The sequence below is a fragment of the Panthera uncia genome, chromosome E1 (assembly GCF_023721935.1).
Source record: "Panthera uncia isolate 11264 chromosome E1, Puncia_PCG_1.0, whole genome shotgun sequence".
NCBI classification, from domain to species: domain Eukaryota; kingdom Metazoa; phylum Chordata; class Mammalia; order Carnivora; family Felidae; genus Panthera; species Panthera uncia.
Genome location: NC_064814.1, coordinates 8,223,504 through 8,249,311, shown reverse-complemented (window position 1 = coordinate 8,249,311; position 25,808 = coordinate 8,223,504). Strand labels below are relative to the sequence as shown.

The 25,808-nt window shown below is 36.6% G+C and overlaps 1 protein-coding gene across 2 annotated transcripts in view; it reads right to left on the bottom strand.

The window, feature by feature from the left end:
- SKAP1 (src kinase associated phosphoprotein 1) overlaps positions 1 to 25,808 on the bottom strand; it is a 277,155-nt gene that overhangs the window by 232,887 nt on the left and 18,460 nt on the right. For both annotated transcript variants that reach the window (XM_049637518.1, XM_049637519.1), the window contains exon 2: positions 12,617 to 12,722. In XM_049637518.1, the coding sequence (XP_049493475.1) occupies positions 12,617 to 12,722 (106 nt within the window). The remainder of the gene's footprint in view (positions 1 to 12,616; positions 12,723 to 25,808) is intronic.

Genomic DNA, 25,808 nt, shown 5'->3' with positions numbered 1-25,808 from the left:
GAAGGATTCATCCTGTGTCAGTTCAGTGCAGCTCGAAGAGATAATATCTAAGAAATGAAAGTTGTTCCCAGTCAGTCATACCTCATCTAATGAAGACCTTGTGAATGAACTTCCTTTATTTAAAAAAAAAAAAAAACCTATTTTTTAGCAAAATCATCATAAATTACTCAAAGGATGGCTGTATTTCATATGGCTCAAAAATAATTTTACTTTCTTTTTTTTAAATTTTTTTTTTTAACGTTTATTTATTTTTGAGACAGAGAGAGACAGAGCATGAACAGGGGAGGGGCAGAGAGAGAGGGAGACACAGAATCTGAAACAGGCTCCAGGCTCTGAGCTGTCAGCACAGAGCCCGACGCGGGGCTCGAACTCACGGACCGTGAGATCATGACCTGAGCCGAAGTCGGACGCTTAACCGACCAAGCCACCCAGGCGCCCCAATAATTTTACTTTCATGTGCATTTATGGGTGTATGTTTGTTTTGGCACAGGGTAAAACACCTCCAAATCTTCACAAGAGTGCCCCAAGGCCATACTACACAATTAAAGCTTAATTTCCTCTTTTGACATCTCTTTTCCCCTCAGTTCCAACTCCTTTCTCACCTGGAAACCAAATACTCTTTGGCTATTAAATCTGTCCCTTTTTAAAACAGGAAAGGCTCTGATCTCAATGACTTAGTATTAAATACATATTCACTGTAGAGTTGGAAAATACAAATAAACAAAAAGGAGAAATTAAAAATCACTCAAACTCCACTTCCTAGAGATTACCATCATTACCATACGTTTTTGGTGGGGTGGGGTACCTGCTGGCTCAGTTGGTAGAGCATGTGACTCATGATCTCAGGGTCTTGAGTTTGAGCCCCATGTTGGGTGTAGAGATTACTTAAATAAATTAACATAAAAAGAACACATTTTGGTGGTTTCTTCAGACATTTTTCTCTGAGGATATATATATATATATATATATATATATATATATATATATATATAGTACTTTTTTCACTTATAGTATATATCTTATTGCTTCACATCAAGAAATCTTCTATAGCATGCATGATTAAATTATCTTATCTTTTTTTTTTTTTTTTTTAAGTTTGCCCTTTCAACAGAATGGATAAACAGAATAAACTGGAACGGGGAGAAACCTGAGACAGAGAACCAGAAAGCAGAATTTTGCAATGCTCTGAGTAAGACTTTATGAAGACTCAAGTTTAGCCAGTGACAAAGGGAAAAGGGAGGACAGATTTAGGATGAAGAATCAATAGGCTTGTTGATGGCTCAGGGACTAAAGACAAAGGAGTCAGGAATGACTCCCAGGATTCTGCCTTGGGGGTGTTAGGTTTAGGGGTGAGCAGAATAGAAAATAGTGAGTTCAGCTCTGGACACTGCATCAGGATTTTTCTGACTACGAGTAACAGAACACCTAAAGGACATAGGCTTAAATAAACAGAAGTTTATTTTTCTTTTAAAACAAAAGGTCTGAAGACAGGTGATTCCAGGGTTGATACAGGGCCCCAACAATGGCATGAAGGACCTAGGCTCTTCCTGTATTTCTGCTCTAATACCTAAGAGCAGAGTTATGTCTTAAGGTGGCTATTGCATTTAATGTATGCCATCTCCCAAGCATAAGACCGTCCTGTAAGAGGCTACCAGAAGTCTTTCATGGCTTTCAAATCATGATTCATCCCTAGGCTAGTAGGGTTCTGTTGTCAAGGAAGAGTGGAGGGTGCCTGCTGGCTAGGCATCCAGAAGGGTCTGCCTCAGCCATGTGAGCTTTGAGATATCTAAGACACCCAAAAGGAGCTATCCAATATGCTGTCTGAAGCCTTGTGGAGAGATGCGCAGTGGAGCTGCAGAACTGTAGAGGAAGTCATGAAGCTGTGGACATGCGTGCAACTGCCTAGGAAGAATGTGGTGGGGAAAGAGGCAAGGCTGAGGGGCAATGGTAAAGAGGGCAGGGCAGGAAAATGAGCCCAAGCAAAAACCTGGGGGGGTGGGAGGGGGAGACAGAGAGTATAAAAGCAAGGAAGAAGGAAAATCAGGAGAGACTATTACCATGGGAATTAAGAGAGGGAGAGGATTTTTGGTTTTGGTTTTTAACTTTTGGAGGAAAAGGAAGCTATCAACAGCGTCAGATGCTGCAGAGAGAACAAATAAGACAAAGACTGAAAAGTGTCTTCTAGATGTGGCAATTAAAGAATTACTGGCACTTTGGTGCTTTGGCAAGAGTAACTTGACAGAAGCAGAGGCAAGATTATAGAGGAATGAGGAGTGACCAGAGAAGAGGAAACCAGAGTCTAGGCTTCTGTCTGCAAAAAAAGAGATACAGAACAGTAGGGAACCGCTGTGCAGGATGTAATGTTTTTCTTAACATTAGGAGATATTTGAACATATTTCTATGATGAAGGAGACATGTAACAGAGGGGGGAGGAAAGCTAAATTTAAGAAAGAGAGGGTCTCTGGGGCATAGTGGTAACAGAGGAGGGAAGATAACTGTGTCACTGCTTCAGTCCTCAAACAGCGGGAGGAGGAGCGTGATCTCAAAAGATGACAGAGGGGCAGAGACCTGTAAAGCCACGTAGACACATCTCAAAGGGGAGAGGTTGGGACAAGACTGAATGGGAAAAGTCTAGAAGTGTCAGCAAGGAGTTTGAAGAATGCCAACAGCACTACTGGAAAGTAAGCAAATTCTATTTAAGATGACTGTGAGCAAAACAGTGTCCTGCAGAACAGGTGTGTTTTACGAAGGCAGAAACGGAGCAAAATGGTTGAGGATGTAGTGGAGTTTGATTCTAAAAAGACATGGATACTAAGAAACACAGGGAAAAGGCTAGAAGAGAGGTCATCGGGGGAGGTGAGAGATGGTGGAGACAAGGATATGCAGAACTGAGTAGGCAGTATGATGACCAGAAGCAGAGGGCTGGTGATGGGTCACACCGATGGTGGAATGACTGGCAACCATGCTCCAGTAGAATGCCAGTGCATGGTCAGCAACCTGGTACCCTTTTACCATAGAACATTAGAGAGATACTATCATAGGAGACTGTACTCCCTAACACTCGGTAAAAAGAAAGCACCCTGGGGTGCCTGGGTGGCTTAGTCGGTTGAACATCCGACTTCGTCTCAGGTCATACTCTCGCGATTTGTGACATTGAGCCCCTCGTCTGGTTCTGCACTGACAGTGCAGAGCCTGCTTGAGATTCTCTCTCTCTCCCTGCCCCTCCCCCACTTGCGCGCACGCTCTCTCTCAAAATAAATAAACTAAAAAAAAAAAGGCATCCTATCTTTGTTAAAGAATATGTGGGGCTAAAAAATAAAATAAAAAAAAATATGTGGGGCTAGCTACCAAATATTAAATTTTCTAATAAAGAGGGTTTCTTGCTTTAAGGTTTAGCCAAGGACCTAAAAAATCAGTTTCTGGTTTTAACAGTCCCCCTCCCCCATTCATTCAACTCACATTATTTAGCTCACACCACTTGCCAGCGCCATGCTAGAGCTTTTTTTAAAAAAAATTAACATAAGACCATCCATGCCTTTAAGGAGTTTATAATCTCCAGAAATATGTATTCTGAGTTCTGAGAAAATGAATTTGAAATGAACTTAAACGTATGTGTTAGAGCAGTGCTTCTCAAATGTGACTGTGCATACAAGTAACCTTGGATTTGTATTGGAATGCAGATTCTGATTCAATAGGTCTGATTCAATGGAGCCCGAGAGTTTACATTTCTAACAAGTTTCCAGGTGATGCTGCTGTGGCTGGTCCACGAGCCACACCTGGAGTAATGAAGACTCGAGTAGAAAAGATTCCTTGCTTCCCCATTTCTATTGACTCTGACCTATAAAGTCCTGAGAATCTTCCCTCTTTTCCTTGCTAACTCTCCTGTCCATGCATTTTTCTTAATAAAAAGGGGGGGGGGGGTAAGAAAACCTCACAAAGGGCTTTTTCTTCCAAGCGACTATTAGCTACACACACTGCTTTCGTGAACATGTCAAACATCTATCTCCTGTGATTAAATACTTCTGTGGAACCGCTTATATTTCACACAGAGCACCTAGATATTCAGTAAAAGAATAAGAGACTGGGAACAGCAATTAATTCTAGTTATGCCATATGGCAGTACAGAACACTGGCTGGAGCCTGAAAACTCCATTTCACAGGAGCCTTACTTATTCTGAATTTTAATCATTGTAGGATCAGCAAACATATGCCTACCAACCTGCTCCATTTACACAAAATTCTAAAGAATAATCACACTGCACACTCAAAAATGATTGGTTTTTCCCACATGGACTTAAAATTTCTCTCCTATTGGATTCTCAAAATAAAGTAGGTGCTGACAGCTCCAGTTTCATTTGCCTTTTAAATAAAATCTTCAAGCAATTCTTTTAATGAATAGAATCCCTGGCTTTTCATTTCATTATCAGCGCACAGTTTTGCACGGGTGAAATTATCTCTGGTTCTGGATTCCCCAGTGCTGGGGTTGGTTCAGGTGCTGGCTCCCCATGCCTGTGGACCCCCTCCATCATCCTGTCAGTGCTGGGACACCCACTCCGCCATACTCTCTCCATTTCACCTCTCTCCAGAATGGAGACATTATCATTTTCAACACACACTCCACTCCCCTGTCCTCTTGGAGCTAAGATACTTTCATCTCCTGTACATCTAATAATTTCAAGATAAGGACAGAAAAATCAGTTCTTGTTCTGTGAACTTTTGTCTCCAGTGCTTGAGAGACTATCCTAATATCCCCCGAACATGTTTTAGTGATAACATTTACTGCACTAGGGCCAAAATGATTTTCTGCCACTTTCAATTCTAGTTCAATAAAAGAATAAGAGCTTTGTTTCTAACCTCTGTCATTTTTAATACCATAAAGTGATTTTAAAAATGTAAAATTGAGTTCCATTTCCTACTGGACCACCAATCTCATATTAGCTTTCCTTTTATCAAATTTATGAGAAAAGTCAGAAATTGCCTTTCCTTAAAAAAAAATCAAAATTTCAGGATCTCCTGGGCAGAATGCTTGAATTGAATTTTAGCACTCCATAATTGCTGGCCTAGAAGTTTTAAACAAGTATAAAAGTTAGCTACTTATGGCAGAAATAACAAACCAGAGGATTATCCTTTACTTCACTTAGAAAAGCAAAAGTCATAATGCTATTCCTATAAAATTACATCCTTAAAAATCCCAAATATGTTTATTACATTTCCAAACTGAGGAAGTCTGTGGTTTTCTGAAACCACAGTGAATTAAGTCCATGATTTCTGAATATTAATATAATAATTTTTTATGTTATGAAAATTTTCTAATATGCATAAATATTAAAAGAACTCCATATATACCTACAGCCTAGCCTCTATGACTCACATTTTGTTACATTTGCTTTGTCACATATCCATCCATCCATCCATCCATCCACTCATCCATCTTCTTTTGGATAGATTCCAAAATAAATTAGTATACATTAGACATTAGTATACTCCACCTAATCAATTCAGTACGCATGTATAATTGACTAAACTTCAATATTTGTTACAATTCTTTTAAACCAATAATCTTTGAAAGATGCCAATTCATTTTTTGTAATGGCTAAGTGAACTAAGCAACTAATTACAAATTCTAAATCCTAAATCCTAATCTTTTATGAATTCTATTACTTTGTGTAATTTCTTATATCTCAGTTCTTTCATCAGCAAAGGCACAAGGGCACTTAATAGACATGGTAAAAGGTCTCAATTACCAAATTGCAAAACGGACCTTGTGGGTATGGCAGAATTCACAAATAAGAGAGACACTCCCCAGCATAACTCAGAGAAATAGCTAATGGAGATTATGCAGACATAAAGTTTTTGGTAAGTTATAATGAGAACCTCAACAAGGCTCACCAACTCAGGAGGGAGTTTGAGTTCGAGCATTAAATAATAATGCATCTCATATAAGCCACACTGTTTCTCCGATACAACAATCTAAAGCCGGACTTTTGAAGACTAGGTCAGTCCAGGAACAAATCTGGCAACAAAGTACTGGCATCAAAATGGAGTTTTCTTGGGTTTGCAAAGCTGTGGTATTACTGATTTGTAAACTCCCTAATAATGGACTACAGTAAAAGTTGCCACGGGGAGAGCTGCGCCTTCCTTTATGAGCTGTTTGTTCCCCTACACTGGTCTTCCTTTTTTTTTTTTTTTTTTCTTTCAGAGGATTGGCCCTGGAAGGGGCATCCTTTGAAGCCTGAAGAATCAAAGCTATTGCAAAGCACTGCTGAGAGTTTTGAAAGAAATATGAAGAAACTACACTGGACCTGGGGCGATAGGCTGAGATCTTCCCAAACGGGTCAGCAGTAGGTCTGTAAAATATTCCCATTGCCAAGGAAGCGGTGACATCTTGTGTAAATCAAAAACTAAAACCCTAAGAAATCTCATTTCCATTTTAAATGCATGGGGGTTAAATATGGATATCTAGCACTGGAGAAGTTCCTGTGGGATTGATCTTTTCCCCCGTCTTCTCTGAGCCCTTTCCTGAGCGTGATAAGTAGGACCGCATTTCATTACCAACCCTGCTAGCACTGCACTTTGGGGAGACTAGATGAGTGTACACAGTGGGGGAGAAGATCCGGCTTCCAAAGAAGATATGATTCACGTGGTGTGATGATAAAAACCCACTTTAGGCCCAACTCATTTTCAGCAGAATTGTGAAATAAAATAAAATCCCAAGGAAATGAAATTTCCTGCATCATTTTCCAAATTAAAAAAAAAAAATCATAGCGACATTATAAAGGAAAATCAAATAGAGGTTTCAAACTTTGGTTGGTAATGTTTGCAGTTTTGTAACACTTGGAAAAAACAAAAATTCCAAACAATGTGATGAGAGAGGCAACTTCGAAAGACAACATAAGATCGGCGTTAGGGGAATCTTCAATTGAATGAGTCAGCATTAGAAAAATAACATCCGAACAAAGAGTTTGGCTTCTGACAGCTGACCCAGTGCTCTTGTATTTCTCTCCCCTTTGCTCTACTTTCACAAAGTGGATACAGAGTGGGTCTATATCTGCAATAAGAGAAAACAAGCAAATTAGAGAAAACTACAATCCGGAAGGCCCCCTGGAAATCCACAAATAGATGAATGCAGAGAGGCATTTTTTCATTGGCTTTCTATAAGCCAAGGAAATAGTGCAGGGCTGGGACAAAAGACTAGCTCCAGATAAAATGAGACTTAAAATCAAGGGAAGATGAAGACAGTGATTTCATACAAATGACCTTTTCACACAATGTATGAATTAAGAGCCTCCGTTTATAGACAAATATACAAGCTTCCTGTATTAAAAAAAACAGACACAGGATTTTCTGAGACCTTTCAAGACAAATCCATATTAAGTAGATAATAGGAATGTGCCCAAGCGATAATGATAGCTGTAATTCCATCAGGAATAAAGCAAATTTCAGCGACCTCACTGTATGGCTAAGGAGTAGTGCTCAGCTTATTACTCTAATGAGTTAGTCCAATCTAAAGGGTGCAAGTTCAGTTACTTGCCTGCCTCCTAGGTCACATTTCAAAACGTTATTCTGTTTAAAGAGAGCAGTACTCAGAATTTTTATTAAAACTTTTGGAAGGAACAAATTTATTCATCCATGCTTTTGAAAAAACCCACCTATTACTTAGCATGAAAAAATACTAAAATATTATTATATATCAGAGTTACTTATATAAAAATACTTATTTTATAGGATGCCCAAAGGGAGAAGAAGTTTCTGCCCACTACTATCACAATAGCCCAGTGTAAAAGAAACAAAAAATGGATCAATTTAATCTTGGAGCTGGTACCAAACCCAAGATATCCTCACAAGTGAAAGAATATATAGGATTATCATCATCATAACATCAAAAGGCAAGTTATACACTTCAAGCCTGCTTGGGAAGAGCAGAAGGCTTGCTAGGAAAGAACACATACTGAGATGATTTTCCCTTCCAGGTTAAGCCAAGAGACCAGAAGTGGGTAATGTTATCAGTCTCACCTGCAGAGCATTTCAGACTCAAAGAACAATAAATATAACCCCTCACTGCCACATAAGTATATTCCCCCAAATCTTTTAACACAGTCGTGAAATCTCAACATACACTCACTGAATAACAGAACACTAGTATACAGGAATTTGGCATATAAACGATCAGTTGAGAGCCCTGAAGTTTTGGCGGGGTTTTGTTTCTTTCTTAGTTTAAGGATGGGAGGCAGGGATGGGACTAGAAAAGGAAAAAATAAATTATCAACCTTCGAGATGTGGTCAAATTATTGCTATGACTTTTGAACCTTTTTTAGAGCTATTGAAACTTAGATGGATGGTACAATTATTTCCTACTCTTTCTTTTCTCTGAGTTGGCACTGCAACTCCAGTGTAAGTAGCAAAATGAAACATCGGAAAGATGTTGTGAGCAAATACCTAAACTTGCAAGCAACACAAATGTATTAATTAATATAACAGCACATTACACCTTAGTTCTCTTTAAGCATGCTTCATTTGAATGTGTTTTCTTTTGGGGTGTTTAAGCTCATTAACCAGCACTTAAGAAGAGTGAAACCCTCTATGTAATTAATGGTAATAGTATTTACGGTATACTATTTTGAAACTTTTAACTCCCAAGAGTTGTATCAGACTAACTTTTTGTCTCTCCTCCTATAAAACAAAGGCCATCCGATGATAATCTTAAGCTAAATCCTACTTTATAGTTAAATCCACGGTAAACCGAAAAGAAACACTTGAAGTTCTCAAAGAAACTGGAATTGTTATTATGATATTCATATTAATGTATCATGTTTCATGCAGAGCTGTACTAGCCACCCACAATGAAACATGTTCAAGATACTCTGCCAGCCTATGCATTAAATGTCCTGGGTTTTGTGGCTTTTTTGCCGTAATCCTGTTACAGAAAGTTATTTCTTGATTTCTTTCCATTTCAATATGCTATAAATCTACCTGTCTCTTTTTGGAACTCCTTTAAGTTTCACAGAAGGAAACAATGCTCCAAGTTTGTTTCCATTGGCTCCGGCCTTCACTTCCAACAGTGAGCATAAATGGTTGTTCCAAAACAGGCCATCAAGAGAGAATATGTATGTCCCTACCTCAGTAATAAAAATATTCTATTTTCTTCATTCCTTCCCCCACTCTCAATGTATCCTTGCTGTCAGATGGCCTCCCCTGAATGAAACTTTTAAGAAATGCTCGACTGTTTCGGCAAATGCATGAGACTGCCATCCAGCTTCTACGTGCAGATCGTCTGCTTCATTCCAGGTGTCCCACATCTGGCGCGGATCCTGCAGTGACCAGCGTAATAAAACAGGAGGAGCCTGTGCCTGGCTTTCATCCTAATCATACTCTAAAGAGCTCAGTGAAAACTTGGACTCAGAATGTGAAAGCTGTTAGATTTTAGGGAGAAGGTTTAAATGAGGCAGTTGGAAGAAGAGCAATGAATATCACAGCTCAGGACACGGAATACCACACAAGGGCTCCACTTCTTTGAAAGCACCCATTTTTTCATTTTGTCTTACGTGGCATACATGATCCTTCATTGGTAATACATGTAAGCCAAAAAAACTAGTATGCAGATGGAGATACAGAGACGATTTTTGTTTGTTTTTTAAAATATTTTTTAAATGTTTATTTATTTTTGAGAGAGAGAGAGAGAGAGAGACCGAGTGTGAGCAGGGGAGGGGCAGAGAGAGAGAGGGAGACACAGAATCCAAAGCAGGCTCCAGGCTCTGAGCTGTCAGCACAAAACCTGGTGCAGGGCTCAAACCCACGAACTGCAAGATCACGACCCGAGCTGAGGTCAGACGCTTAACTGACTGAGCCACTCAGACATGCCTTGTTTGTCTGTTTTTAAGTCTGTGAGGAAAGAGAATGGTCAAGCCACTGGTTCTGGAAAACAGATGAGCACTTGCAGGACACCCACGACTCTGGACACAGCTATCATTTCCTGGGGTCAGTCGGGCTAGACAACAGAAAGGTAGCAAACGGCACATTATAACAGCTGTGACAGTCAGACACTGGGACTTACAGTAATTCCATAGTCATGGCAAACACCACTGAATTCTGAGTCACCCTAAAAATTAGGGCCAGCCCTCTAAAGTTTACCAAGAATCAGAGGCAGTGCTCTTTTCACTCCTCTCTACCCTTCTCATTCTCACGCAGCTCAACTTGAGGAAAGAATTAGAGAAACCGAACCAAGAAAATAACAATAGAATGGAAAGGTGTGTGTGTGTGTGTGTGTGTGTGTGTGTGTGTGTGTGTGAAATATATGTGTGTGTGTATATATACATACAGTATTTATATCCATCTAGTGGCTTTCTCAGATTACCTTGAGATTTTTTTACCCACCTTCAAGCCCTGAAGTGTCAGATCATAGTTTTAGATAGGTTCCTATCCCTCAAAATGTACCAAACCCTAAAATATAATTGGCTTAATATGATTAAAGATACAATGTTAGAAGCAACTTTCAGTGATTCTTTCCACGTTACATGTCCACTTACCATATACATTTAACTCTCAAGTTTTATGATTTCCAAATTTCTTTTCACACCTGGCTTTTTGTCATGAGATACAGTACCACACAACAAGAGTAAATGTAGCTGGGATTGTACAAGCTTTCGGTATCCGTACAAATAGTGTATGATGGGGACCAGCCGTCAATAGGACTGTAGAAGCAATATGGCTGAAGAAGAGTGTTCAGTAAAACAAGGGTTACATTAAGGGGATGATGATTGAATGGGTGGATGTAAGGCAATTTCAAACAGCTTGCCAAAGGAAAGCCTCATTTTTCCATTTTCTGGTACAATATCTAATTTCTGGCTCCTCATTTCCTCCATGATCTGATAATTATGAAATTCTAAATAAAGTGTCATCTTTCTTGCAACAAATCAATGAACAGAAAGCTCCCATCAGATGTTTCCTAAAGCTCCTGCTGATTGTTTCCTGAACATCTATCCCACAAACCGCACAGCAAGCTCTTGGAGAACAAGGAACCCTCTCGACCCCGTACCAAAGACAGTTTCTGTGAGTGTGCATTGGTGTATGTGTATGTGTGTGCATTTAAAAAGAGGACTAAGAAGTAATAAGCAATTGATAATAATGAGTGACCACAAAATCACCTTTTACTACCAATTTCAGATTGAAGTTTAGCCCTTTCCAAACGCTGTGGTACAAATATGGAAAAGGAAAATTCCTCCTCGTTGTATATTTGTCCATACAGATACAGTAACATTCTTTTTTTTTTTTGCATTCCTTATCACAAATTTATACCAATAGCACCATCAATACACAATTATGTTCTGGGCATCCGTCTCCCTATAATACAATTTGAAGTAATGCCACCTTCATTCCTTATGCAAAGCTTATAATACTCCTGTAAATACAAAGGTCAACTTGTGAAAATTAGAAAAAAAATTCTATGGGTTACTAACTAAACCTTCAGATACACAGGTAAGCCTAAACTTATCTACTAATAAAGTAACATTATGGAGAAACTTGTTTTAAACACTCTTCCAGCCTACCAAAAATTACAGATATTCTCACTTTTGCAAAAAGCTCCCATCTTCTGCATTCTGTTTGTTTCAATTATTCAGGGCAACCCAGGCTGATAATTACACAGTCCCCAGTTGCTGAGTAAAAGTGATGCTTAATTAGCCAGCAGGAAAGATCGATTAAGATCCAGCAGGACATCTTGTGAGGTTCTCTCACATTTCTGGAGGGAATAGATTCTGGCTGTGCCCTTCCAAAGGATAAAATTCCCTGCTTCTAAGGAGTTTCAGTGAGCTTTAAAAGTAGATGCTAAGATCAGTCAGGCACACAAATTAAATCCCAGTCATAACCCTACAGATGTTCTCCCTTTTCTAAGAGTTTAGTTCAAACATTCTGAACCATATTGCCATTGGGTTGAGAAAAGCTTAAAATAACATTCAACTTATCCCCCAAATCTCTTTCAGTTACCACATTTCAAGCAAAAGATGGCCAGGAAATACATTGTAAAAGAAAAATTTTATTCTTTCTCCCCCAAGCAAATGTATGTATGTATCTGTCAGACGCTCACATTCTAAAAGGCACAAATTAGGTCAGGACCTCTCATTTTAAAAAGTCAATGACCATGATACTCTAAACCAGTCTGAGACTAAAACATTCCAATATGTCCAAAGAATCAACTGGTAAGTCTGGTTTAAGTTTTCTATTAAGGAAGGAGATGTGGAAGTAAAATCAGAACCAAAAATCACAACAAAAATTATGTCATACCGCCTAACATCTTCCCTTTAGTAACTTGGACAGGCATAAATGTTTAGTTTTTCACACATTTGGCCAAAGTATTCAATAAAGATGAACACAACAGTCTACAGCTTAAGGCAGATTCTTTATCTTAAGGTCCATAATTATAAAAATATTTTTATTTTGGTATACTAACTACACTAATCATGCCTGCCTACCTCCAATTCAATTCAGTAAATATTTAGTAAGCCTCTATCAAGTATAAAGAACTATGATAAGTACATCTTACCTCTTTAATGTATAAGTAGATTTTAGTGGTTATAAATTGTGTAAAAGCTGACAAAGAAAAATGGAACCAGTTTATACAAACCTAGTTTTGATTTGCTGGAAGCCCCTTAGTATATGGTCTCTGTGGTCCCTTGCAGTAGCACTGAGGTTCTCATTCCGCAAACCTTCTGCCAAGAACTCCTCAGCATCTAAAAGAAATGGAAAGTTGATCAACAGAAAAGAAGAAGTAATAAGGGAGAATAGGAAAATCTGAAGGATTAAGAAATGGGTATTCTTTTCTCTTCAAAAACTTTAAAGTTGCAAAGCAATGTGAGTGCACTTACTACCACCGAACCATACACTTAGTAATGGTTCAAACAGTACATTTTATGTTATGTAAATTTTACCTGAATAGAAAATAAATAAAACTTTATGTATGCCTATAAGTGATGCCTTCTGATAATCCAAGACCTTGCTATAAAGTTGGAATGTTAATACATATGTTAATCACAAAAAATAACTATTTTCTAAGAAACATGTAAATATTAATTGTCTCTGATAGCAGAGGATGGACGGTCAATTTCATAAACCTATAAGTATCATAAACCAGTAATAGAAGGTCATAGGCCAACAGAAATGAGAAAGAAATACCAATAAATACAGCTGAAATAAAAAATAGAGTGGAACTACAAAATCAGGAACAAAAGGACAGGCACTCAAAGAAGAAAAATTGATTAGCAAAAGCATTATCAATGAAAATGACAATCTAACCAAGTGCAGGAACTCACATGGAAAGAAAAACGTGTCCAAGAGAAGGAAACTGCAATTAATGTGAACATACATTATAAAATAGGGACATGATAGGGACGCCTGGGTGGCTCAGTCAGTTCAGCATCGACTTCGGCTCAGTTCATGATCTCATAGTTCTTGAGTTCTAGCCCCGCATTGGGCTCTGTGCTGACAGTTGGGAGCCTGGAGCCTGCTTCGGATTCTGTGTCTCCCTCTGTCTCTGCCCCTCCCCAACTCGCACTCTGTCTCTCGCTCTCAAGAATAAACATTAACTAAATTAAATAAACGAAATAAAATAAGGACATGATAGAAATATATAGCATGAAACAAATCATGTTATGTTGAAAGAAATGGGGGGGGGGCATCTAGATATCTTCAAAGATAAAATGCATTGATAATGATTACAATTGTCAGAAATACTAGCTACATACTTAGTATGCAGAAAAGGGTTATTGCCCCTAAAATATATATAAATAACACAGTCAAAATTTCCCACATTAAAAAACAGTGCCTGCAATATAAAACTGTGTCATATACACTATAAAAATAATGTTATGAATTTCTACAGTTGGGTTACATAAGCATGCTTAAAAATTTGTTTTACATTCACACCGTTCAACAACACCAAAGCAAAACAAAACAATCTTAGATAGCCCTCACCAGTACTTTTGATGAGGTATAAAGTTCTGGAAATTAAAAGTTTCACAGTGGACTGCCACCAACTTCCAGGGTTTGCACCACATGTATTGCATGTGTCATTTATGGGTTCTTTTAAAGTTCTCTGAAGGCTAAAGAATGAGGAAACGGGAAGTTGAATTAAAAGATAAAAATAAATGCTACCCAAAATTCAATGAATGTAATACACCTACTAATATGGACAAGGACACATGATCATCTCATTAGAAACAGAAAAAAGCATTTGGCAAAAATTCAAGATAAAAAATACTCAACAAACCAGAATAGAAGGAAACTTTCTCACCCTGATAAAGAGCAGCTACAAAAAACTCCACAGCTAACATCATACTTCGTATCAAAGACTGATGTTTTCCCCCTGTTCCGAAGATCAGAAACAAAATAAGAATGTTCTGTTCTCACCACATATACTCAAAATTGTACTGTTGCTAGCCAGGGCAATTGCACAAGAAAATGAAATTAAAATAGTCCAGATTAGAAAGGAAGAAGTGAAACTATCTCTACTTGCAGATTACATATTCTTGTGTATAGAAAACCCTAAGGAATCCACTAAAAAAAGCTATTAGAACTAATAAATTCAGTAAGTTTGCAGGAAACAAGATTAATGTACAAAAGCAATTGTCTTTCTGTAGAGTCGCAATGAACAAACCAAAAATGAAATTAGAAAAATTCCACTTAAGATAGCATAAAACAGAATTAAACACTTAGAAATAAATTTAACAAAAGTAACACAAGACTTAAACTCTTAAAATTGCAAAAAAAAACTGTTAAAAGAAATTAAAGATCTAAATAAATGGAAAGACATCCATGTTCAGAGATGGAAAGACTTACTATTGTTAAAACGGCAATATTCCTCAAATTGATCTAAAGATTTAATGCAATCCCTATAAAAATCTTGGTTGGATTTTTTGCAGAAATTGATAAGCTACTCCTAAAATTCATGTGAAAATTCATGGAATCCAGAATAGCCAAAACAATTTTGAAAACGAAGAACAATTTGGACAATTCACATTTTCTGATTTCAAAACTTACTATAAAGTTACAACAATCCAGACAATACAGTAGCAGCAGAAAGGCAGACACATAAATCAAAGGAATAAAATGAAAACTTCACAAATAGGCCTTCACATTTATAGTCAATAAATTTTTGACAAGGATGCTAAGACAATTCAATAGGAAAAAAAATTTTTTTCAACAAACAGGGCTGGAACTACTGAATATCCATATGTAAAAACCCGAAGTTGGATCCCTACCTCAAACAATATACAAAAATGAATGCAAAATGGATCAAAGACCTAAATGTAAAATGTAAAACTATAAAGCTCTTAGAAGAAAACAAGCATAAATCCTTGTGACCTTGGATTAGGTAATATTTCCAAAATTAGGTAAGTGTCTTAGATGTGATGCCAAAAGAATAAGCAACAAAATAAAAAATAAATTGGACATCAAAAATTAAAAATCACTGTGCTTCAAAGGATGTCATCAAGAAAGCCAAGAGACAACCCACAGAACAGGAGAAAATTTTTGCAAATCATATAGCTGACAAGAGACTTCTATGTAGAATATATAGAGAATTCTTACAACTCAATAATAAAAAGACAAACAATTCAATTTTTTTATTTTATTCTTTTATTTAAATTCAAGTTAATTAACATATAGTGTAGTATTGGTTTCAGGAGTAGAATTCAGTTCATCACTTACATACAACACCCAGTGCTCATCACAAGTACGCTCCTTGATACACATCACCCATCTGGCCCATTCCTCACTCACCACCCCTCCAGCAACCCTCAGTTTGTTCTCTGGATTTCAGAGTCTCTTGTGGTTTCTCTCTCTCTGTTTTTATTTTATTTTTCCTTCCCTTCATCTATGTTCATCTGCTTTGTTTCTTAACACTTCAATTTTAAAATGAGCAAAGGAGATGAACAGACATTTACTCCCCCCAAAAATATACAAATGGCCAATGAGCACATGAAAAAATGCTCAACATCAACTGTCATCAGGGAAATGCAAATCAAAACCACAAGGAGATACCACTTCACACTCACTAGGATGGCTGTAGTCAAAAGATGGACAAAAATGAATGTTGTCAAAGATGCAGAAAAATTGAGACCCTCATATATTGCTGTTGGCAATGTAAAATGGCGTTGCTGCTATGTAAAACAGTCTTGCAGTTTCTCAAAAGGCTAAACAGAGAGTTACCAAAAGACCCAGCCATTCCACTACTAGATATATACCCAAGAGAAATGAAAACAAATGCTCATAACAGCATTATTCTTACTAGTCAGTACGTATGTGGAAACAACCCAAATGTCTATCAACTGATGAATGTGTTATATCTATACAGTGAAATACAATTCAGCAATAAAAAAAAAAAAAATGAAACGAAATGCCACATGCTACAATATGGGTGAATCTCCAAAACTATTATAGTAAGTGAAAGAAACTAGTCACAAGGACCACATATTGTATAAATCAATTCACATGAAATACACAGAACAGGCAAATCTGTGGAAACAGATTAGTGGATGCCTACAACTGCAGGAGGGAGGGGAATTGGGGAGTGATGGCTCAGGGGTTTAAGTCTTCATTCGGGATGATGAAAATGTTCTAAAATTTGTTGTGGTAATAATGGCACAACTCTGTGGATATACTAAAAGCCACTGAATTGTACACTTAAAGTGTAGGGTAGGTTGCACGGTATATGAACTGCATATCATCTCAATGAAGCTGTTAAAAAATTAAATAAATAAATAACAACATCTACAGATATCTTTCTCAACTTTCAAAACTGAAGGAAAATGAAAACATCCCTCAAGGACCCAGACAGAAAAAATAAGTTTCTTACAAAACAACGGAGTCAGAATGTCCTCTCCACAAAATAAACATCAGAAGATGAAAGTTTTACAGAGTTTTAAAGGAAAAATTCTGTGTTCAAGAATTCTAAACATAGCCAAGATGTTGGTTATAAGAAGGAGACCAGAAAAACATTTTCAAACAGTTGTGGCTCTCAACGTCTACCACCTACATTCTTTTCCTGAAGAAAATCTTTTCAACGATACACTCTGAACGGCCAAAAGACACACGAAAAGATATTCAACCATTTACAACACCATTTACAATGATGGAACTAGAATGTGTTATGCTAAGTGAAATAAGTCAGTCAGAGAAAGATAAATACCATATGATTTCACTCATGTGGAATTTAAGAAACAAAACAGATGAACATATGGGAAGCGGGGGTAAGAGAGGGAAACAAACCACAAGAAACTCTTAATGATAGAGAACAAAATGAGGGTTGATGGAGGGAGGTGAGTGGGGAGATGGGCTAGATGGGGGATGGGTATTAAGGAGGGCATGTGTTGTGATGAGCACTGGGTGCTGTACGTAAGTGATGAATCGCTGAATTATATTCCTGAAACCAATATGGCACCGTATGTTAACTCAAATTTGAATATAAAAAAATAAATAAAACATCAGCTATATATGTAATTTGAAATTTTCTAGTAGCCTCATTTCAAAAAGTACCAAAAAAAGATGGAATCAATTTTAGTGATGTTTACTTATTTTTTCCAATCCAACAGATCCAAAATATTATCATTTCAATACATTGTCAATATAAAAATTTTTGTTGAGGTATTTTATCTTTTTTGTAGTAAATTTTCAAAACCTCGTGTGTATTTTATACTTGACAACACATATCAGTTCAGACTAGTCACATTTCAAATGTTCAATAGCCATAAGTGGAGAGCAGCTACTGCTTTGGATAGTACAGATATAGAGGATTTAAATAATATAATTAATAAGGTAGATGTTAGGAGTGAACTAAACTCTGCAACCTAAGAATAGAATATATTCAAAAAACTAACCTCAACCTAAAAATAGAATTTACAACTGACAAAAAATTTATAAAGTTGATTAAACACTGGATTACAAAGGAAACATCAATAGTTTCTTTAAAACTCAAAATTAGAAAGATCTTGTTTTATGACCACAATGAAATAAAACCAAAACTTAAATCAAAAAGAGTAAACAGGGGCATCTGGATGGCTCAGTTGGTTAAGCCTCCAACACTTGATTTCAGCTCAGGTCATGATCTCACCATTGGTGAGATGGGGCCCTGCGCCTGGCTGTGTGCTGACAGCGCAGAGCCTCCTTGGGATTCTCTCTCTTCCTGTTTCTCTGCTCCTCCCTTGCTCTCTCTCTCTCTATCAAAATCAATAAACATTAAAAGAAATAGTAAACAAACCCTGCCACACCTAGACATTGAAAACACACTCTTACTTATGTCATGGATCAGAAAGGAAACTCAAAACTACAATTACAACCTACTGAGAAAGTAGCCTGGATAAAACATTATAAGACATAACCAGTGTTGTATTGAGTGACAAATTCATAGACTTAAATATCTCCAGTATTAAATAAGAGAGAATGAAAATTAATACAGTAAGCACCAAACTCAAGAAATCAGAAAAGAGCAATAAAACAAATCTATGGCAAATAGGAAGAAGGAAACAATAAAGATAAAAGCAGAATTAATAAATCAGAACAGTGGCTGTCGTAACAGTGCTCTCTGGAGTCATAAGCCTCTGATAAGGAAGAGAAAAAGCAGGGGCAGGTCAAGTGAGCGAGACTCTGGGAAATCCCCTCCTTTCCCCTCACTCCCCTTTGTCTGAATCACAAGCACTTGGCTTTTATCTATTTATACACTGTGATTTCACATAATACTTTAACTTTGAAAAGGGTTCCATTGCACAACTTAATGGTTAAAAAAGCACTGACCTTAAAACAGTGGGAAAAAAATGTGTAAATGCTAAATGAGTGTTAACAGCTGGGAATTTTCAGAGGTGAGGGGGAAATCCAATAAGCTAATAAACCATCAGCAAAGGTAATCAAGGAAAAAGGAAAGAAAGCACAAATATACAGAAATGAAGCAGAATAAAAGGAAGCAACAACAAATACATGAATTTTAATAAGTATGAAATATTTCATAAAGCTGGTGAGATTTCAAGTTATTTTAATGTGCTTTTATGTATTCTGCATTTTGTGATATTATCTCTCTCTCCCCTTTGAGAGGTTCTTTTCTTTTTTTTTTTTTTAACATTTATTTATTTTTGAGACGGAGAGAGACAGAGCATGAACTGGGGAGGGTCAGAGAAAGAGGGAGACATAGAATCTGAAACAGGCTCCAGGCTCTGAGCTGTCAGCACAGAGCCCAACGCGGGGCTTGAACTCACGGACCACGAGATCATGACCTGAGCCGAAGTCGGCCGCTTAACCGACTGAACCACCCAGGCGCCCCTGAGAGGTTATTTTCAAAAGTAAGATGCTATGCAAACAAAATAAAATGTCATGCAAATAAATTTGAAAACCTCAGTGAAACAGTTTCTGAGAAAAAAATAAATTTCTAAAACTGAATTGAGAATGGAAAACCTGAATCTGGAACATGCTAATAACCAGGGAAAAAGAAGAAATGTTGGTCAAATTGTTAAAAAAAAAAAAAAAATTCAGATTCATACAGTTGTATAAATGTCTTTCAAAGTTTTAATAAATCATTCCCGTACTACATGAACTGTCCCAGTGCACAGAACAGAATGCTTCTTTTTTTTTTTTTAAATGTTTATTTATTTCTGAGACAGAGAGAGACACACAGCATGAGCGGGGGAGGGGCAGAGAGAGGGTGAGACACAGAATCCAAAGCAGGCTCCAGGCTCTGAGCTGTCAGCCCAGAGCCCGACGCGGGGCTCGAACCCACAAACTGTGAGATCATGACCTGAGCCAAAGTCAGACGCTCAACCGACTGAGCCACCCAGGTGCCCCAACATAATGCTTCTTTAATTATTTGTTATAAGCCAGCATAATCCCAGTTCTAAAAGAGCATAAAAAGGAATCAGTTTAAAGTTAATGTAAATACAAAAATCCTAAATGAAGTACTAGTAAGTCAAACTTAGCAGTACATTAAAAGAATAATATAAAGTTTATCCTGGGAATATAACGATGTTTGAATATTATTGATGTGTTACATACTTATTTAGTATGTTAAAGAAGAGATCTATACAAGCAGGTTGATAAATGGCAAAAACCTCACCTCATGATATTTATTACCTATTTGTGACAAAACTGTATTTTTAAATTTTTTTTATTGAAATTCTAGTTAGCTAACATAAATGACAAAACTGTATTTAGTAGAAGTAAAAAAATACCTTCTTAGCCTAAGAAATATATATATCACAAACCATCATCATATTTATGCCTAAAAAACTAAAATCATTATTATTAAAGAAGAAGATTGGTTTGGGGCACCTGGGTGACTCAGTCGGTTAAGCAGCTGACTTCAGCTCAGGTCATGATCTCATGGTTCACGAGTTTGAGCCTCGAATCAGGCTCTGTGCTGACAGCTCAGAGCCTGAAGCCAGCTTCGGATTCTGTGTCTCCCTCCCTCTCTGCCCCTGCCCCACTTATGCTCCCTCTCTCTCTCAAACATAAATAAACATTAAAAAAAAAAAAAGAGCAAGATTGGTTTGCCAACTACTCCCACTATTAATTAACACTGTTCTGGAGGTTCTAGACAAAAAGAAGCCTAAGGAGGAAAAATAAAATTGTCATTATGCAGATATTATAATCAAATATATACAAACTTAAAACTCTGAACTTGAAAACTTTTAGAACTTGTAAGAATTTGGTAGGGTAGCCAGAAGATAAATATTTTAAAAATCATTAGCTTGCTGGGTAATAGCACAATAACTTGTGTTGGACTAACTTTTGCAAAGATAAGAATTATCAACAAAATATTTAAAAACAACCATTTTAAGGCACCAAACAGTACCCAAAGGCAGGCAGAAACTGGCAGGAATTTGACTGTTGAAAGAAAGGAACTGCAGAATGAGACTTGCATTTTTACAGCTTTTCCTCTAAGGGTACACCCAACCCGTGTGGGATGGAGTAACTGAGGAATACCCTCAGGCAAAGCTTAATGGAAGGTGGGACAACATCAAATGCCAATACTTACATATATTCAGTGTCCCAGAAGAGCAGAAAGAAATGGGTAAACAAACAAACAAACAAACAAAAACCACAGAAGAAATAATAGCTGAAAATTTTCAATTTTGGTAAAAAGTATTAATGTATAGGTTCAAGAAGCTCAGTGCACATCAAATAAGATAAATATAAAGAAAACTAAATGTAGGCATATTATAGTCATACTGCAGAAAACCAAAAATAAAGAGAAAAATTTCAAAGAAGGCAGAGAAAATGACCCATTACATATAGGAGAATAAGGATAGGAACAAAAGTGACTGTTCATCAAAAATAATAGAGGCCAGAAGACACTAGAATGACATCTTTAAAGTGCTGAGAAGAAAAAGCAAAAAAAAAAAAAACAAAAAAACCTGTCAACCCAGAATTCTATATCCAGTGACAACAGTCATCAAAATGTGAAGGCAAAATAAAGACACTTTTCAGATAAATAAAAATGGAGAACATTTTTTGCTAGGAAACCTGCACTAAAAGAAATCTAAAGGAAATTCATCAAGCTGCACCATTGGGAAACTCAGATCAAAAGGGGCACCAAAGTGGTGGGTATATATAAAGTATGTGGGTATATATACATACAAAGTATGTGGGTATATATAAAACATTATCACTTTTTTTCTCTTCTTAATTTCTTCAAAACACAGCTGGCAAGTTAAACCACAGATAAACACTGCATTTTGTTATTTATAACATATGTATGTGTAAAATATATGGCAACAACAGAGGATGGGGGAGGCAGGTAAATGAAACCAGTTTATTGGCACAATATTAATCTAAGCAGACTGTGACAAATTAAGGATATTGTAATCACTGGAGTAAATCTAACAAACAAAATAAAACAAAGAGGTACAGTTTTTAGAAATAGAGAAATTAAAGTGGAATACTAAAAAGCATTTGATTACTTTTTAACAAGGCAAGTGTAACTAAAAAATGTGACAATTGGAAAACATATAGTAAATGGTAGACTCTAAACCCATTCATAACGATAATTATATTAGATATAAATGAACTAGGGCCGCCTGGGTGGCTCAGTTGGTTAAGTGGCCGACTTCGGCTCAGGTCATGATCTCGCGGTCCGTGAGTTCGGCCCCGCATCGGGCTCTGTGCTGACAGCTCAGAGCCTGGAGCCTGTTTCAGATTCTGTGTCTCCCTCTCTCTGACCCTCCCCGTTCATGCTCTGCTCTCTCTGTCTCAAAAATAAATAAACGTTTAAAAAAAATCATTAAAAAAAATAGATATAAATGAACTAAACACTCCAATTAAAAAGCAGAGGGGTGCCTGGGTGGCTCAGTCGGTTAAGTGTCCAACTTCGGCTCAGGTCATGATCTCACGGTTTGTGAGTTCAAGCCTCTCATTGGGCTGTGTGCTGACAGCTCAGATCCTGGAGCCTGCTTTGGATTCTGTGTCTCCCTTTTTCTCTGCCCAATCCCCACTTCCTCTCTGTCTCTCTCTGTCTCTCAAAAATAAATAAACACTTGAAAAATTTTTTTAAAAAAAGCAGAGTACATGGTAATCAAAAAGAATGAAATCTTGCCATTTGCAACTACATGGGTGGAACTTTAGGGTATTATGCTAAGTGAAATTAGTCAGAGAAAGACAAATATCATACGACTTCACTCATATGAGGACTTTAAGACACAGAACAGATGAATACAATGGAAGGGAAGCAAAAATAATATAAAAACAGGGAGGGGGACAAAACATAAGAGACTCTTAAATATGGAGAACAAACAGAGGGTTACTGGAGGGATTGTGGGAAGGGGGAGGGGGTAAATGGTTAAGAGGCATTAAGGAACCTACTCCTGAAATCATTGTTGCACTATATGCTAACTAACTTGGATGTAAATTAAAAAAATAAAATAAATTAAATTAAATTAAATTAAATAAGTAAACCTAAACAATTTTTAAAAAGCAGAGTACGTTTGACTGAATAAGAATGCAAGACAATTACATGCTATCTACAAGGAACACACTTTAAATATAAACACAAAGGCTGAAAATAAAAGAATGGAAGTGATATAGAAGCAAACAGCAAGCATAAAGAAGTTAGAATGGCTATATTAATGTAAGACAAAGGAGACTTCAAGACAGGGAGTATTACCAGAAATAAAGAGGGATATTTCATTATGATAAAAAGGCCAAGTCATAAGGAAGATAGAATCATAGATGTGTATGCACATAACAAGAGCTACAAAATACCTGAAGCAAATTCTGACCAAATTAAAGAGAGGAAAAGACATGTCTACAATCCTAGTTGGGGATTTTACCAGCTTCCTTCAGAAACTAATAGAACAACTAGAAGAATAATCACTAAGGACATAGAGGACCTGACCAACACCATCAGTCACTTTGACCTAATTGACATCCATAGAATGATCTATTCAACAACTGCAGAATATACATTTTTTTTAATGCACATGGTGTGTTCAGCAAAATATACCTATTCTAGGCCATAAAATAAGTCTTCATAAATGCCCAAAGTCTAAAACCTTATAGAATATGTTCCCTGACCACAAAAGAATTTAGAAATTAGTAACAATAAGATATCTAAGAAGATAGATATCAACAGTTTTAGATATCTATCTAAAAAGATAGATTTCAACAGTTAGAAATAAAATAAACCAAGGAAGAAATAGTATTCTTTGAATAAAACGAATATTTCAAACAGAATGACTATAAAATACAACATATTTAAATTTATGGGATTTATAGATTCCTGTAGTTAAGGGAAATGTATAGTTTTAAATGTTCGTGTTAGAGAAGAAGAAAATTTTAAAATCAATGATCTAAGTCTTCACCTTAAAAAACTAGAAAAATATAAGTAAATTAAAACCCAAGTAGAAAAAAGAAAATAATAAAGATAAGGGTAGAAATCAATTTAAAAAGCAGAATAAACATTAGTTGGTTCTTTCTAATGACCAACAAATTTGATAAACCCCTAACAGGTTTATCAAGATCCATCAAAGGAAAGAAAAAAACCCCACAAATTACCAATATCAGGAATGAAGAAAGGGATATTATTAAATACCTCACAGAAGTTAAAAGAATACTAAGGGAATATTATCAACATCTTGTTGCCAATAAATTTGACAACTTACATTAAACTGACAAACTCCTTGAAAAGCACAATTTAACAAAATGTGCAAGATGAAATACAAAATCCAAATAGCCCTATATCTATAAAAGAAATTGAATGCATAGTTTAAAAAAAAAACAAAAAACAACAAACTTTCCAGAAAGGTTAGGCCCAGATGATTTCACAAGTGATTTCTACCAAACATTTAAGCTAGAAAGAATACCAATCTTACACAAACTCTTAGAGAAAACAGAGTAGTGTGAGCACCTTCTAATTCATTTTATGAAGCCAGCATAACTCTGATACCAAAACTTGATAAAGATATTAAGAGAAGAAAAATTACAGATCAGTGTATAATACATTTGCCCTTCAGTTTAGAAGCTAAGGCTAATCACAGTGAATGTGATCTGAACACACTACTCAGCACTGAATGGGAAAGAGAATTTAAAAGGTCCCTCAGTATATCACCTCCCTTATGTAACCAAGCTTACCACTCTATCTGATGGGCTTTCTGTTAAGTATCAATCATTTTAAAACAAAATCTTTTCTAATATAAATATCATATCACACCACATCAGAAGACATCGGGTTTCCTATGAGGTAGATACTACTGTCCCATTTCCTGGATGAGAAAACAAAGGTTAAAAAAACTTGCTCCCAGGTGACACACCTAGCAAAGATATGAACTCAAGCAGTCTGGTTCCAGAGCCTGAGCTCTTAATCACTACCCTGTGCTGCTCCTCCAAATACATTAATCCAGTAACATAATTATAGGTAAATAAATTATGGTGTATCATATTTGAATACTATGCAACCATTAAAGTATCCAGACAGATTGAGAGAGGAAAAGAAAAAAGAGATATTTCTCAGACTTTAGAAAATAAACACAAACATATTTTACCTTTCCCTCTAATAAAAAAGGTATTGCTGCTCATTGTAGAAAATTTGGAAAATACAGAAATTGATATAAGGAAGAAAATTGCAATTACTTGCAATTCCACCATTCTTTAAGTTTTTATTCTCTGCTAACATGACCTTTTAATCTTCATTTACAAAAATAAGATATCAAATGTCCTGAGGTTTTTACACTCAACTTTGGTTATTGGTTGGGATGCCTGGGTGGCTCAGTTGGCTAAGCCTCTGACTTTGGCTCAGGTCATGACCTCACGGTTCATGAGTTCAAGTCCCCCATTGGGCTCTGTGCTGACAGCTCAGAGCCTGGAGCTGCTTCAGATTCTGTGTGTGTGTCTCTCTCTCTGCCCCTCCCCTGCTCGTGCTCTGTCTCTGTCTCTCTCTCAAAAATAAATAAACATTAAAAAAAAGAAAAATAACGATAACAACAACTAAAAAAATGAACTTTAAAAAGAAAAAAAAAACATTGGTTATTGGTTATATCATAGATCCACATAATTAAATATTATATAGCCATTTAAACATAATATTCACGATGAAATTTTAAGAAATTCAGAAAATTCTCATATTGTACTTTTAACACAATACTGAAGAAGAAAAAGGAGGAGGAGGAGGAGAAAGAGGAAGAAATTGGAAGACTGACTTTACTCAACTTCAAGACTTGCTATAATGTTGCAGTGATCAAGACAGAGTGGTATTGTTGAAAGATTGGACACACAGATCAATGAAACACAACAGAGAGTCTAGGGATAGGCCCACACAGAGTCAACTGATTTTTGACAAAGGAGTAAAG